The sequence below is a fragment of the Lepus europaeus genome, chromosome 6, assembly GCF_033115175.1.
Source record: "Lepus europaeus isolate LE1 chromosome 6, mLepTim1.pri, whole genome shotgun sequence".
Classification (NCBI taxonomy): domain Eukaryota; kingdom Metazoa; phylum Chordata; class Mammalia; order Lagomorpha; family Leporidae; genus Lepus; species Lepus europaeus.
In genome coordinates, this window is record NC_084832.1 from 16979782 (window position 1) to 16995341 (window position 15560).

Sequence of the window (15560 nt, forward strand, 5' to 3'; positions counted from 1 at the left end):
AATGTTTCAAACGCACAGCCACACAATCCTGTCTCCAAGTTATGTCTTTCAGTGAATTAGTATCTAGAAAAGGTATTTCAAGTATTATCATGGTATGGATTTAAAAAAGAAATTTCTAACCAACTTCTTCATTTAGCACCTTCATTTTCCCTTTAAGTCTTTAATGGTTCAGGAAAATCATGCATTCACCTAGGCTGTTATTCATATTGGACAGTTTCTTACTCACGGATAACACAGCTATCAATTCTTGTCCACAGCTTGGAACTATGTATTTTACCCTCAACAGCTTCAGTTTGAAGTTCAGTTTTGTTACTACTACTGTGGTGAGTTACTTATGCTCTGATTTCCTCCTTGATGAATGCAGAGTAACAGGAGTAAAGCATGTACCAGACAGAATGGCTGTGAGGGGTGCGGGGGTTAGGGCTCGGGAAGTGAAATAAATCTAGGTCTTTGTTCAGAAATCCCTGGAGCAACTTACATGCCTTGAAAAATGGCAAGTCTCTCAATTCCACAGACAGGAGCTGTGAGGTGCACAGCAGCTTAACCCATCAGATCTGAGTAAGGCGGGCACCAAGCAGGCTCCGGGACTTCCTTACTGGCTCGAGATTCCACCATGGCCAGTTTCCCTAGCTGGGTCTTTGCTGATGCCAGCGTCCCAGGACTTGGTTTTCCGTGTCACAGAAGCCTAAGCAGCTACAGAAGATGGATCTGCCGTATAAAAGGCAGTGACATCTTGGTTCCATTAGTCAAAACTTGAGCAATCACAATGAAAGACAGTCATGGCAGACAGGCGTAGGAAACGAGAACTTAACACAGCCAGTAGCAGCTCTATTTAACCTTCCTGCCTTTCGGGCAGTAGTCTCAGGCTGTCCCCATAGTGCTTAGCAGACTCCATTCCTCATATGCCTTCTGTCAGCTTATGAATCACAAGAAACATAAGGAATGGTAGGGACAAATATGTGGATGATACAAAGGATGTACTATAAAAGACTTCTTAACCTTTGTGGTACCAAATACTATGTATCCTATATTATAAAAATATTACAAGTCTTGTAAAGAACCTGTTTATTTTGCATAGAAAGCCACAACAGAAAATGATTAGTATATAACTGTATAGAACATTTACATCCGTACAATCAACAAAGTCTTCCAATTCATATTAAAAAACAGTTTGAGTGTTGATTATAGGAGGGTCTTGACGGGACCACCTTGGGATCACAGGTCACCAGCAGGGCTCTTTCAGACATAGGCGTTTTTATCAAACTGTTTTGAAGGGTTTGTAGATTTGAAATCTCCTTCTCCACCATGATACTTTGTCCGAGAAGACATGACAGACGTGGCTCCATTGTACGTGTATGCCATTCTGCAAGGCAAAACACAGTTGTAGGATCTGGTCCACATGGAGGACAAACAAAAATGGAAAGAGACCCCTTGTGCCTGTCTCCATCAACAGCTAAGTGTGAGTCGTCTTCTTTCTTAGCTCACTTCCCACTGCACCCAAGACACACTGCAGCTTCGTTTCAGGAGAGCTGTAGTGACAAAGATCTCTGTAGAATGCATCACCTGTTCCTTTGTTTAGCCATTCTCTTCCAACCAAAACTGTTTTTTTTTTTTTTTTAACTCATCTTCCTGGAACCTGGTAGGCTTACGGGTGACCTTCATCAACAATTCCTGCCTACGTGAAAAGTATGATGAGGCCAGGCTGAAGAACATGTGTTCATATTTAGGCTCACATCTGTCCATACAGAAGTAGCTTTGGAATAGATTAATGATACAGACTTTAAAAAAAAAAAAAAACATTAATGATGTTCCTAACCTTTTCCAATTCTGAGCTTTTGACGTCTCTAAGAACATATGGACTATCTATAATTTATCTCACATGTAATGATTTACAATAGTATTGTACTTTTTGAGAGGTAATTTTTGTCTCTTTCATACCTGGGTGTTTTGCTGTTGTCAGATATTGAAAAGCAAAATATGACACCACCAATTATGCAGAGTGAGGCTCCTGCCCATCCAATGAACAGAGCGGCTCCCAATTCATACCTGCGAGGAAGTATCACACAAGCATTATGGCTTGCTTATTTGCGGGGGGTGAACAGCATTTCACTCCACTAGCCAACATTTACTAAATGCTCCTTATAAGTGTTTGCAGTTGGAACTTGTAAAGGAAGTTGTGACATCTGTAATCCGCACAATGCCTTAAACTCTTCACACAGCCGTTACTTTACTGTTGCTCCCCAGCATCCTGATAGGAAAGACAGCATCTGTATAGGGCAGGTGGAAGTGAAGCCAGCCAGCTTGGGACTGCTGCCACATCCAACACCTTTCTCTGGGCTCTGCCTTCGCCTCACCTTCTTTCCATCTATTATTTTCTGTTTCATGGGGTGAACTACGTAGGCAAGAGTGTAGTTAGACAATAGAAGGCAGTCTTGGCTTTCATCTCAGGTCAATTCAGTAGAGGTTTATGAAACATCGGCCAGGCACAAATGATGCTACAAGGTGCCCTCAGCAGCACCATCGTCTTTGTCACCCTACCAGTGAGAAGAGCTATCATTTATAATGAATTACTATCAAGCATCTCCCAGACAGCAGGCACAGTACTCTGATAGTCCCGCCCTGGGGGACGTCTGTGTACAAAGGTAGGGATGGTGCTACTGAGAACCACGAAGTAGAGGGTTAGAGGAAATCCTTTTAGGGGAGGAACATTCATGCAGAAAAACAAATAAGCAATGAGAAAAGTATACCACAGTCTCAGGAACTGTGTGCGTTCCCATGTTTGCTCATCTTTTCCCTGAAGAATAGGCTGGGGTTTGGTTTTGTTTGTTTAAAAAAAAAAAAAAAAAAAGAAAGTGACTCATTTGGGCGCATAAACCTCCGATGTAAGGCAAGCAGATCTCCAGTGGTGCTTCCCAGTGTAAAATAAGCCAGGGTTTTCATGCTACAGAATCCCCAGGGGAGATGAGATAAGGAAAGTAGCGATGAAGGGAAGATGGCGGCCACGATGCGTCTCCCTCTCCCCTAGAAGCAGGTGCACAGCCAGGGACAGCCTTGGGATTGAGTCTGGAATTGCAGCAGTGTTTGTGGGACTGTGTGGCCCCCACCACTCGCCAGGAAAGCAGCAAGCCAGACTGGCAGGGGTGCAGGGGCTCAGGGTCCACTGGTGCCCTTGCAACTGGAATGAGGTTTGTGTGCACAACACATGGTGCCCCCGTTCCCTTCTTTGCTCACTCTCGTGGTGCCCTTCCCGGGAAGTCAGGGTGGCAGATGGGGCCAGGAACAGGCCCACCAGGAGCCCAGAAACTTCTCCAAGGGTTCCCACAGGGGCAATGGCACGGACAGACAGTTGATCCACAAAATTACAACTTGATATAGGACTGAGGAGTGAAGCGCACAGGTGAGAAAGCAAAGTGCTGTCGGATTGGGACTGTCACATCGGGAGTTTTATAAACGATACTCTCATTAACTATGATGCTATGCAGTCCAACTGATGCTCCAGGTTTCCACAGTCAGCCCTGCTTGTATGCTGTTTTAGTGCGATTGCACACTTAAACAAGCCGAGTGCCTGCCAACCTGCAGGTGTGTGTCATTGGACTACTTTAAGATATCTGGGTGCCCTGCAGCAAGTTGGCACCAGACCTGTCCCTCCATCTGTTTACTACTCAGACAACTATCGGAATGAGCATGATAGAAAAACCTCTGTGTGGAGGATATTATTATAGGATGGCTACTCTACAATTTCAGTCATTTCTATTTTTCTCTATTTTTCCCTCCCTATGCCGTAGGCTGTCTTCTCTCTCAAAACTATACCTTAGTATTTCTCATACCTGTAAATATGACCCCAAAGAAATGTCTGAGATTTTTTTTCTTAAAATATTGAACTTTATGAAAATAGGATGACAGTGCCGGGGATTGTGGTTGATTAAAAATAAGTCTATAAGTACTAAGAGTGGTCAGTTGACGGTTGAAGGTGACAGGAATTATGAGCCACTGGTTGGCACTCTGAACCCATGGACAGGAACATGATAAACGTGCACACAATGTATTTCTAACACACGGGATAAGTTACCAGGCAGGGCAGGAATTAGTCTACATTGGTTTAAGCCATCTTGAAACTTTCTGAAAGCATTTAATAATCATGGGTTTAGCTTCTACATGTATTAAGAACTGGTTCGCTCATTCCATTTTATTTTATTTTACTTTTCTTCAAGTCACTGGATAGACTATTCCAAGGATAATATAATCTCCACTTGAATTCCATGGTGAGTTCCATCAGAGACAAACATTTAATAAGATCGTATATTTCAGAGCTGATTTTAGAGAACCACTGTCTACCGCAATTATTCGTTTTTTTGTTTTTTTTTTTTTTTTTAACAATTCAGGTGTGAGTGCTTTGGCGGCTGGTTCTTTCTCTTTCGCAGGCTTTTTCTTCACTCCCGTGGAGGACACGTATCACTGAGGCATGCAACACTGACTTCAATTCATACCTGTCAGGGGGTGTGATCTGGCAATACTGCCGTGTGCTTTGGGAAGAGAGGACTGAGAGAGAACACTAGCGCTCCAAGTTGTTTCCGAGGCGCGACTCCTTAGTCTCTGCCTGGAGATGCTTCTTCATTTTTTGTACTGCTAAGAGCTGATTTCAGTACCTCAGGAAGATTATCCACATTTCAGATCACCTGTTGCAGGTCTTGTCTTTTGTTAGCAGTATCCTCCTGGCTCAAGGCCAGCTCTCCCACTCATGGTGTGGCCTCTCTACTACAGGTTTCCAAGTTGCTTCATTATTTTGAAAGTTACAAATCTACTTAACACCACATAGACCAATGGGTTGGGGCAGAGCTTCCGGTAGAGACAAAAACCCTGTTTCTGGACTATCTCAGCTGGTAAGACTCATCTAAAGCTGTTTCTGTGCTTTTAATCACTGAAGTCACTGAATGAGACTTTAACCAAAAAATAAATAAAATAAAAAAATAAAGCAGTGAAGAACACATTTAATTCTATCAGAGAAATTAAAACACAGTTGAACCCCTGAAAATCTCCCCCAGAAAGAAACCATAAAGATCTAAGCTGTTAACTATGTCCTCCTAGCTGCTGGGTGAAGTTCCAGTCACCCTCCACCTGGCTGTGTCCTGTGACCCAGGCTGCTCCGCACAGCGCTCCTTTCATGTGGAAAGGGCTGGGGCTACAGCACACCCAGTGACCTATGCGATGCACTTCATACCTTAAGTCCTAACATAGTTGAGTAACAGTCAGAGTAATCCTAAGGAAATGCACTGAGGAATACACCTTATTTTCACCTCCTGCTTTTGTATTTATGGTACCCAAATCCCCATTCGGACTTGATTTTCCTTCCATGGGAAGCCAGTGTAGTCCCCTCCTCTTCATCTCCCCAGGTATTATGCTCCTCAAGTGTTGAGGGTACACAAGACAGACAGACATAGCCCTGTTCTCATGGATCTGATAGTCTGGGCAGGGGCACTAGTCAGACACTACACAAATAACAAAAGTGCAATGAAACAGTAGACTTAGAAGAGCAGGTCTGTGCAAAGTAAACATTACCATGGTTTTTCCAAATGTGTACAGATGTAGTTACAGCAAATGGCCATGGGAATAACAGCTGCCCAGCACCCTGTTGTTATCTGGGCTCTCAGACATTTTTATATATATTAGCTATAGTCGATGCTTATTAAAATCCTGAAAGATAGGAGTTACATCCTCATTTTATAAATAAGAAAACCAAATTCAGGCAGATCAGGTCTACATAAATGGTGGAACCAGGATCTAAAGCCGACAACTGATTGCAAACCTCAAGTTCTTCACTTTTGCTCTAGCTTCCTTTTATGTACACCTCAGCTAAGAAGATTGTTTGATTAATATAAGAATCAACCTATCAACGCAACACAGCTCCAGCGGTCACCGCAGACACGGGTGAGTTTTCACATCCCGGCTCATTAAGTTCTCAGTGGCTCAACAGCTCTAGGGTATGGAATTTTTTCTGAATGCCCTTGGGCTGTCTCTTCACCCAGCACAAAAAGAGATGAACATAGTCATGAAAACAAGAGCAGCTGGAGCCAGACAGGCACAGAGCAGCCCCTCCCAAGACCAACGAAAAAGTATTTTAACAAATGATGGCCAGCGCTGCGGCTCAATAGGCTAATCCTCCGCCCGCGGCGCCGACACATCAGGTTCTAGTCCCGGTCAGGGCACCGGATTCTGTCCCGGTTGCCCCTCTTCCAGGCCAGCTCTCTGCTGTGGCCCGGGAGTGCAGTGGAGGATGGCCCAAGTGCTTGGGCCCTGCACCCCATGGGAGACCAGGAGAAGCACCTGGCTCCTCGGATCAGTGCAATGCACCAGCCGCGGCGGCCATTGGAGGGTGAACCAACGGCAAAAGACCTTTCTCTCTCTCTCTCTCACTGTCCACTCTGCCTGCCAAAATTAAAAAAAAAATAAAGAGTATTTTAACAAATGAAAGCCCTTCATCCTTGTAAAATGCCACAGAAGTGAAATGGCCTTGCTGAACGCACAGAGCCAGGAGCTGTCTTTTGCCATCAAGTAGAGAGTTTTTGTTTTTTTTTTACCAGTATTATTCAAACATATTGTCTTCCTCCAAAATTTAATCAAAATATTCCAATTACCTTAAAATAATCAAAGACTTAAAAAAAATTTTTAAATCCAGAAAGCACATTCATGTGTTATAAATGTTAACATTTCAAAATTGAGTTTAAAGAATACTAACAGGGTGGGTGTTTGGCCTACTGGTTAATGTGCCCACATCCCACTTAGGAGTGCTTGTGTTTAATAACAGGCTTGGGCTCCTGACTCCGGCTCCTGGGAAGCAGCACTAGAGCTCCAATAAGTGGGTTCCTGTCACGCACTGGCACACCTGGATTGAGCTCCGGGCTTCAGCCCTGGCCTACCCTTAGTGGCAGCAGGCATTTGGAGAATGAACCAACAGATAGAAGTGTGTTCCTTCTCTCTTTCTCTCTGCCTCTTAAAATGAATAACCTCCAAAGATCACCAACATGAACTTTTCCTTGAATGCACAGGCTTATATAATCCAAGGTTTATAAATAGGGTTTTCAAAAAGTTTGTGAAAACGCTATGAAAAAACTGTTGAATTCAAAATCTTTTTGCACTACAATAAATTTACCCTTTAATTCTATTTCCCATAAACTTTTGAAATCCCCTTAGATATACTCATTTTTTAAAGATAGACATGTCACAGTGTTTTTTTTTTTAATATACTAATTAGGCAAGCAAAAAATGTTACAAATTACTCAAAGATAAACTCAGGGATTATGTTTAGGCAATTAAGAATGCTGGAATGAATTTACAAATACTTGGAAGCCAGGTTTCTTCTATTTTATTCCTCCTAACTGAAAACTTTATCCTCTGACCAAGGTCCCCTTCACACGTTGTTTTCCCTAATGCTGCTAATGGTCAGCAGCAGGAAGTTGGTCATCCAGCCAAGGCAACTGCATCTCACCCAAGGTCCCAAAGCGGCCAGGGCCAGGGCCAGCGTCTGAACTGAGTCAAACTCTGAAATTAGTCTTGGCTGTCCTGTGAGTAAAGTGAGCACTGAATATCTAGGATTTATAATTTTTTGCCATTTAGTAGTGGAAATGCAAAAGCCATCTACAGCATGATGAAATATAATATGACATCTTAAAAGGAACATCTCAGGACCCCAAAGTTATACAAAGGCACTGTTTTGCAATGCCCATGCCACTGAACTTCTCTGTTAGTGTCCACAACTGGGGTTTTACCTGGTCTCGATCCTCAGGGAGACAGGATGTGCTGAGTTACAACCCTCACAGCAGTTGCAATAGCATCTTCACTTATGAATTTTGAATTCTGAATAAACAGATCCCTAGCCCACGCTAGTGACAGAAGTGATCAGAAATAAAGGGAAGAAATGATACATACTTTTTCAAGATGATTCCATGCTAGTCCCTTTCAAACCCTTCTTCTACTCGAGCACCAACTGTCTTAAAACAATTTTTCCTTCGACTAGGTCTCTGACATTTCAACATCCATTTTCCTACGGCCAACCTTAACAGACCATATAAGGTAATACCATGCCACTTTAATCCCTTCTGGGTAAGGGCTAGAACCCTTAAAATAGCAGTCAACACTTTTAAGTGTTTGTACTAGGAATGGTTCTCAACAGCTGACCTGCACTGTCTCTAACGTGTGCCACAGCCTCCTCTGTACCTGTATCCTCATTTGCCAGATGAGGCACAGAAAGGCTCAGCCACTTCTCCACGGTTCCACAGCTGACAAAGTAGCAGAGCTGGGCTTTGCTCCCTGACGGCCTGGATCCAGGTCCTTACTCTTGAACACTGTCTTCTTTCCCCATACCCTTACCGAGTCTCCACAGTGTGCTCAGTCTCTCCATTCCAGAAGTGCACAAGGACAGACAGCCCTACCTTAACCTGCTGGAAACGCATGCAGCGGGGACTAGCTACAGGAGATTCCAAGTCAGCAACAAGGGGTTTCTGTTTCCAGACATTCCTGGTCTGATTTAGGGACAGGCAGGTGCTAACCACAGGCAGGATTCTGATGGAAGCAAAGGTACAAAGGAAGCGCCCAGAAGAGGCCACGACCTGAAGGATGAGCACAGTTTATGCAGGCTGGGATGGGCATGGGAGCTGGGTGACTTCATGCACTAGTCAGTCAAAACCAAACAGAGCAGCCAGACATCGGGAGTATGAACGGATCTTTAATTCATGCTAGCAAAACAAGAGCATCAAAGCAATCCTGTGCATCTGAGGAGGCCTGTGCTGCTTTTGAACAAAGTGAAGGCACAGAATAACCCCTGTGTTAGTTTTTAGTGCTTATTTGTCCATTTTTAAAAAATATTTATTTATTTATTTGAGAGGTAGAGTTACAGACAGTGAGAAGGAGAGACACCAAGAGAGGTATTTGTTCCGTCAGCTCACTCCCCAAATGGCCGCAATGGCTGGAGCAGTGCCGATCCGAAGCCAGAAGCTTCTTTCAGGTCTCCCACATTGGTGCAGGGGTCCAAGGCCTTGGGCCATCCTCCACTGTCATTCCAGGCCATAGCAGGGAGCTGGATTGGAAGTGGAGCAGCCGGGACTAGAACCGGTGCCCGTATGGGATGCTGGCACTGCAGGAGGTGGCTTTACCCCTACGCCACAATGCTGGCCCCAGCTATTTATTCTAACAACTAAACATCACAGAGGTTAAAAGACTTTACCTAAGTAAAAGTCAAATCCTAAGGTAGAAACTAAATATATGCCAAGCATGAAGAGTGCCCCACGGTTTTGCAAAGTCTGAAATCAGAAAAGTCTAGAGGATAAGACACACGCATAAGAATATCTGAGTCAATTACTGAGTTCAACCAATAGTACTAGAACAACAACAACAACAACAAATACTAAAAAGGATAAAGTATTACATTGTACATCTAAAGTCAGGACAGGAGCTGATCAGTTCATTGTTGCTTATAGTGTCCATTTCACTTAACAGGTTTCCCCTTTGGTGCTCAGTTGTCACCGATCAGGGAAAACAAATGATATTTGTCTCTTGATGCTATAACTAGTACTGAAACAGTATTTTTATACTATGTGTTTCTGTGTGGGCACAAACTGATGAGGTCTTTACTAATTATATACTGAATTGATCTTCTGTACATAAAGAGAATTGGAAATGAAAAAAAAAAAAAACAACCTGGTGTTAAAATGGAAATGGCATAGAAAATTAATTAATTTGAAAAAAAAAATTATGTAGGATCTCTGTCTTTAATGTGCTGTACATTGCTATTTAATGCTATAATTAGTAATCCAATGGTAGTTTATTCACTTTACGTTGCTATGTGGGCAAAATGTTGAAATATTTACCTAATATATACTAAACTGATCTTCTGTATATAAAGAGAATTGAAAATGAATCTTTACATGAATGGAAGGGGAGAGGGAGCGGGAAAGGGGAGGGTTGCGGGCGGGAGGGAAGTTATGGGAGGGGGGAAGCCATTGTAACCCATAAGCTATACTTTGGAAATTTATATTCATTAAATAAAAGTTTGATAAAAAAAAAAAGAATATCTGAGTCAAAATGTGAATGATCGATCTCCTATAAGAAAAAAGAATACATCTAAGATGACAATGCTCTGTTTCCTCAAGTAGGGCAGTGGTTAAGTGCGGTAGCTTTGCTTGATTTGGAAAGCAGCTTCTTCATGTCAATCAGTTCTTACTTGGAACAGTTTATTTAAGAAAACAAAGCAAGACATTCCGGAAGCTAGTGGTTTTGGACAACAAAGCGATGATGGCAATAATATGATGACCCTGTGAATCACACTAAGGGGCACCTGTGGCCACATGCTTGTATTAGAGGAGACTGTTTGTTCAGATTTGGTTGGCTTAGTTTTCATAAAAAGGAGAAACAGTCTAAAGGGAAGAATTGAGAGTTTCCCAGGCCCTGCAGGAGCCCAGGCTACAGCCATCAAACGTAATCACAACTCAAATGAAAGGAAACCAATGAAGGGAAAAAAGGGGAGAAGGTAGCAGAACTCAGTCTGGTGAAACTCTTTAAAGATTGCAGTGCTGTTAACTTGGAAAAACATCTGCCCAGACACCTGGTGAGACAGTAGCGGTTTTACAACACCTACTCACTGAACAGAAAGCACAACACAGTTTGCAGCATTACTGCCATAATTTTACTCCAGGTACATCATTAGTTTCTCACCTTTTCTTATCAACAGATCTCCCACTGGGTTCCCTGCACGTAGTAGGAAGGTAGTGATAACTTTATACAAAAGCTCAGTTGTATTTTTCAAACCTAGGCAACCAAGGTGTAGGAACTTTGTATACGTCTACAAAACTCCAATTCATACAGTACAGAAGTCTTAACAACAACAACAACAAAATGACACTCTGAGGTCTGAACTGGTTTCCAGCCCATCTTAGGGTCTGGATAACAGAGATCAAATATCTGCTCACTGGAAATATAAGCGTGGGCAAACAGCTATCTCTTAGTGCCCTATCTAAGGTCCCAAATAGGTGTGCATCAGTTCTATGATTGGAAGAGGTATTCTGGTGGTAGCTAGTTTTTGTAAGATTAATGTACGATAACAGGAAGAGGGAGTGGGCATTCCTGTTAGCTCAGTTATTGCTAATCCTAAAAGGACTCACTCTACAAATAAGAATTTTACTTCCAGGCACTGCTAGGCAAAGAAGAGAGAGTTGAAATAGATGTTTTATAACCTCGGGGAACCTACTTAATTCCTGTGCTGATGGATTAAGACATCAAACAGACTCTTTATGGTGGCCACACCTTCCAAATTCAAGCTCACCCAGGATCGGCCCATGCCATGAGCTTTGATTTTCTGACACAGTCCTCTCCAAGTTCATGGACAAATGAAATCAGAGGCTCTGATTACTAAGTAATGCCAGCTAAGGAAGTGCTATCCCCTAAATTTATGCCACATCAAAATCTTGCTTTAAAGATGATAACGTTTCAGGTTCCCCAAGCCCAGTTTATTTTGTGTTCATCATCAATTGGTAGCTTACTGATTTGCCTAATTCCCATCCCCCTCTCCTCCACTAGAAGGTTTTGATAAAGGGAATGAGATCAACATTAGTTGGTATGTTGAGTTTTAGAGAAGTGTGTTTCATTCAGATGAGGTGTGTCAGTCCCGGGGGTGTCACATGTCATTTCTGTGCCTCTTTTCTACCACTGTGAGTCAACAGGGTATGATCGTATTTATAATTCTCAGGCCTTGATAATCCCTTGATCACTGAAATCACAGAGGCCTTTCTTTGTGCAAGGCACTGTAGGAATTCAGATAGGAGGGAAAGTCCCAACTAAGAAGCCAAGGCATTATTAAAACGCAGGTGTTTGACAAAGCCTATATTTTCTGTAAGACCTTGATATCAAGGACCTGTTATTCATAAATATTGCCCATTTGTAAGCAGTGCAGTGCTGCTTTTCATAACCCCTAGCATTGTGCTTTTTTTTTTTTTTACAGGCAGAGTGGATAGTGAGAGAGAGAGATAGAGAGACAGGTCTTCCTTTTTGCCGTTGGTTCACCCTCCAATGGCCGCCGCGGTAGGCGTGCTGCTGCCAGTGCACCGCGCTGATCCGATGGCAGGAGCCAGGTGCTTCTCCTGGTCTCCCATGGGGTGCAGGGCCCAAGGACTTGGGCCATCCTCCACCGCACTCCCTGGCCACAGCAGAGAGCTGGCCTGGAAGAGGGGCAACCGGGACAGGATCGGTGCCCTGACCGGGACTAGAACCCGGTGTGCCAGCGCTGCAAGGTGGAGGATTAGCCTATTGAGCCGCGGCGCCGGCCAGCATTGTGCTTTTGATTGCAAAAGGTAAACATGGAAACTGTAGGTGTTTATATATATATATATATATATATATATATATACACACACACATATATATTTGTCCAAACATTTATCTTATCTATTTGAAAGGCAGAGTTACAGAGAGAGAGAGAGAGAGGGTGAGGCAGAAACAGAGAGATATCCTTCATTCACTGGCTAACCTCCAAAATGGCTACAATGGCTGGGACTGAGCCAGGCTAAAGCTAGGATCCAGGAGCCTCTGTTGCACTTTCCCACGTGGGTGGCCCTGTCCAAGGACTTGGGCATCCTCCGCTGCCCTCCCAGGCACACTAGCAGAAAGCTGGATCAGTAGTGGAGCAGCCAGGACTGAACCAGTGCCCATGTGGGATGCCAGATCGCAGGTGGTGGCTTCACCCACTATGCCACAGTGCTAGCCTCAGATGTTTTTTAAGTCATTGCATGAAAGGGCTAACAAAGGTAAATCTGACATTTTATATAGAATGAAAGAGCAATCATAATAGTTAACGCAATCCAAGAATAGCTAAAATGTGTGCTCTGTGCCAACCATATCTATCCATTTATTGTAAGCACATATAGATACAAATATGTGCTGATACACACACACTGCCTGTGAGAGGAGTGATGCTATTATCTCTGCTTTGCAGCTGAGAAACCGGAGACAGAGTAGGCAGTGATAGAAAAAGGAAAAGTGGGAGGCTAACAGTAGGGATGGGAGACTTCAATGTATCACTAAGAATTTGGAAAAGAAAAAAACCTCTCAGAGTACACAATTATTGAACTGAGTTTGATAAAAATCTGAACGGAGACTAAGAAAATTCAATATTATTAAACTGAATTGGGTGACCAACCACATAGCTAAAGGACAGAAAACATTTACTCAAAGATAGGTTTAAGTTACTGTGTGTACACAAATTATCCTCGACACTCTAAGGAAAGACTCAATTTTTTTCTTTGTATTTTGTTATAAAAATATGGACTGCTTCACAAATTTGCATATCATCCTTGCACAGGGGCCATGCTAATCTTCTCTGTATCGTTCCAATGTTAGTATATGTGCTGCCAAGGGAGCAAACAATTTTTAAGATGAAGACAAAAACATCCTTAATCATTGTTAGGAATATAAGCAGGTGACATACAAGAAATAACCTAGAAAAGTTAGCAATGTGCTTGGTAAATTATGAGTAATATATTTGTATAGTGTATTTATGAGATTAAAAGTCATACTGAGTGCTAAGACAGTTATTCTTGTTTCCAGTTTACTACAATTTCTGGACCAAAATGATTTTAAATGTACAAAAGCAACCCCCCCTTGATGGAAAGTATACATGGCACACAGTCATGAAAACGATGAAACAGAATAATATGAATCACGCATTATACAGCAGTAGTCCTAGCAGTTGACTTCAGCCTGCTAATGGAGCCCAAGTGCCCTTGGAAACCTCGTTTGACCTCCTTCCTCAACTTCAAGAAGGGAGTACCAACCAACAGCATCTACGTCATAAGGGTACAGCAGGAATAAAATAATATTTGTGGTGCTCTACTAGGCTCACTCAACACTTGTTCAATGTTGTTTTCATTACATGAATATTTCATGATATAAACATTTACTCTTTTTTTTGTAAACATTTACTCTCTATAAACAATACTGAAGACAGAATTAGCACATCCATTTCTAGAGATTCATAATTCCAGCAGAAAAAAGTAATGTCCACCAGACAAACTACTTTGGAAATTTACTCCATACAAATTCTCCAAATCTTTTATAGAAAAGTCTGCAAGAGAATTAGCAGCCTGGCTGAAAACAACACACGTGTACACGCAGTGGCTTCCTACGCAAGTATGTGGGAATCGTCTCACATATGATGAAACATTTGACCTGTTATAACTGCAGATGTGATATCCCTGGGGTTTTCCCAACCCAAATACACTCATATGCCTTAAGAAGCCATCAAAAGCAACAGCCCATAGTTTAAAAACAAAAACAACAAACTGATCAGCTAATACCAAAGCACTCATCTGCAACTGAGACCAGCCACATCTGGGTCCAGGTGCCATGCTCTGCAAGCATCTTTTTAAAAATTTGGCATCAGGCAGAGTTTTTTTTTCCTAAAGGCTAATCAGGTGAATCTCATTAAGGTGGCAGTTAAAGGGCAAGTTTTACAGGACCAGGGACTAGCATCAAGGCAAACTTTTCATTTTCTATTCTCACATCTCATCATGCTTTCCTCCCCACCTTGCACCACTCTGCCACTTTTGCTCTGCTTGACTACAAATGTAAGATGCAGAGTGGATGAGGTTTATACTTTGACAGAGTAACGAAATGCACATTTTGCCAGTGTGGCACATCAGATATTCAATCTTGAACAATATCACCAAATACCATCATCTATCAGCATCCCAGACATTCAAAAGCCATACAGGAAACTCAACAGTCATATAGGAAACTCATGCCTCTTAATCTAGAATACTAATTTAGATACATTTCCTATGAGCTGGCAATGTATAGACTGAAAAAGATACTTACTTTTGCTCAACATAAAGAGGATCAAAGAATTCTGTGGTGATCTTGTTGGCATACAGGGAACAGCCAGTCATTGAGCACAGTCCTAGAGGGTTCCATTGGGAAAGCACAATGGTCAGTGTTATTCCATGAGCATCAGGCAGTACCTCATTTGGAAGAAAGTCACTGTTTACCTGACAGGATGAATACAATCCCAGCCAAACAGGCAATTTTAGCTTTGGCTTTATCTGAGCCTCCCACTTTGGTACACTTCATTCCAAAGAGTGCAAAAATGGAACCAAAAAAGCCCAGGCTGACAGCAGCGATCATCAGTCCTCTACATGCCTGGATATAACCTGTAATTAGAGGAAGTCATCTCCATTAACACAAACATGCAGCAGCACAGGTGGAAACCCTCAGTTTACAAAGTCAGTCTGGGGCCCGATGTGTTTTCCCAAAAAATGACTATGCTGGTTAAAACACAGGGCAAGACAAGAAGAAGGGAAAGCAAGCCAATGTCTGTGGAGCACCTACTTTAGGACATACATTTTGGAGTCCAGTATATGCACCATTCTCATGAGGGGTCTGAATGTTATTAGTCCCATTTTTACCGATGAGCAAACTGAGGCACACAAAGGTTGTGTGATCCTCCAGGGGTGAGTTAGTTACTCAAGAGTATACATGGATTCCAACCCAGATGGAATTACAAAATCCACATAACACTGCCT

At 42.6% G+C, this 15560-nt stretch overlaps 1 protein-coding gene and 1 non-coding gene across 3 annotated transcripts in view; both read right to left on the bottom strand.

Moving 5' to 3' along the window:
* Window positions 1–1086: 1086 nt before the first annotated feature.
* The window catches only part of CLDN10 (claudin 10), a 130030-nt gene continuing 115556 nt past the window's right edge, over window positions 1087–15560 (bottom strand). For both annotated transcript variants that reach the window (XM_062195275.1, XM_062195276.1), the window contains exons 2-5: window positions 15027–15188; window positions 14857–14938; window positions 1939–2046; window positions 1087–1363 (exon numbers count right to left, since the gene is read on the bottom strand). In XM_062195275.1, coding sequence (XP_062051259.1) covers window positions 1240–1363; window positions 1939–2046; window positions 14857–14938; window positions 15027–15188 — 476 coding nt within the window. In that variant the 3' untranslated portion in view covers window positions 1087–1239. The remainder of the gene's footprint in view (window positions 1364–1938; window positions 2047–14856; window positions 14939–15026; window positions 15189–15560) is intronic.
* Window positions 13298–13403, bottom strand: LOC133762622 (U6 spliceosomal RNA). The gene has a single exon (XR_009866296.1). It is a non-coding gene; the product is annotated as a U6 spliceosomal RNA (small nuclear RNA).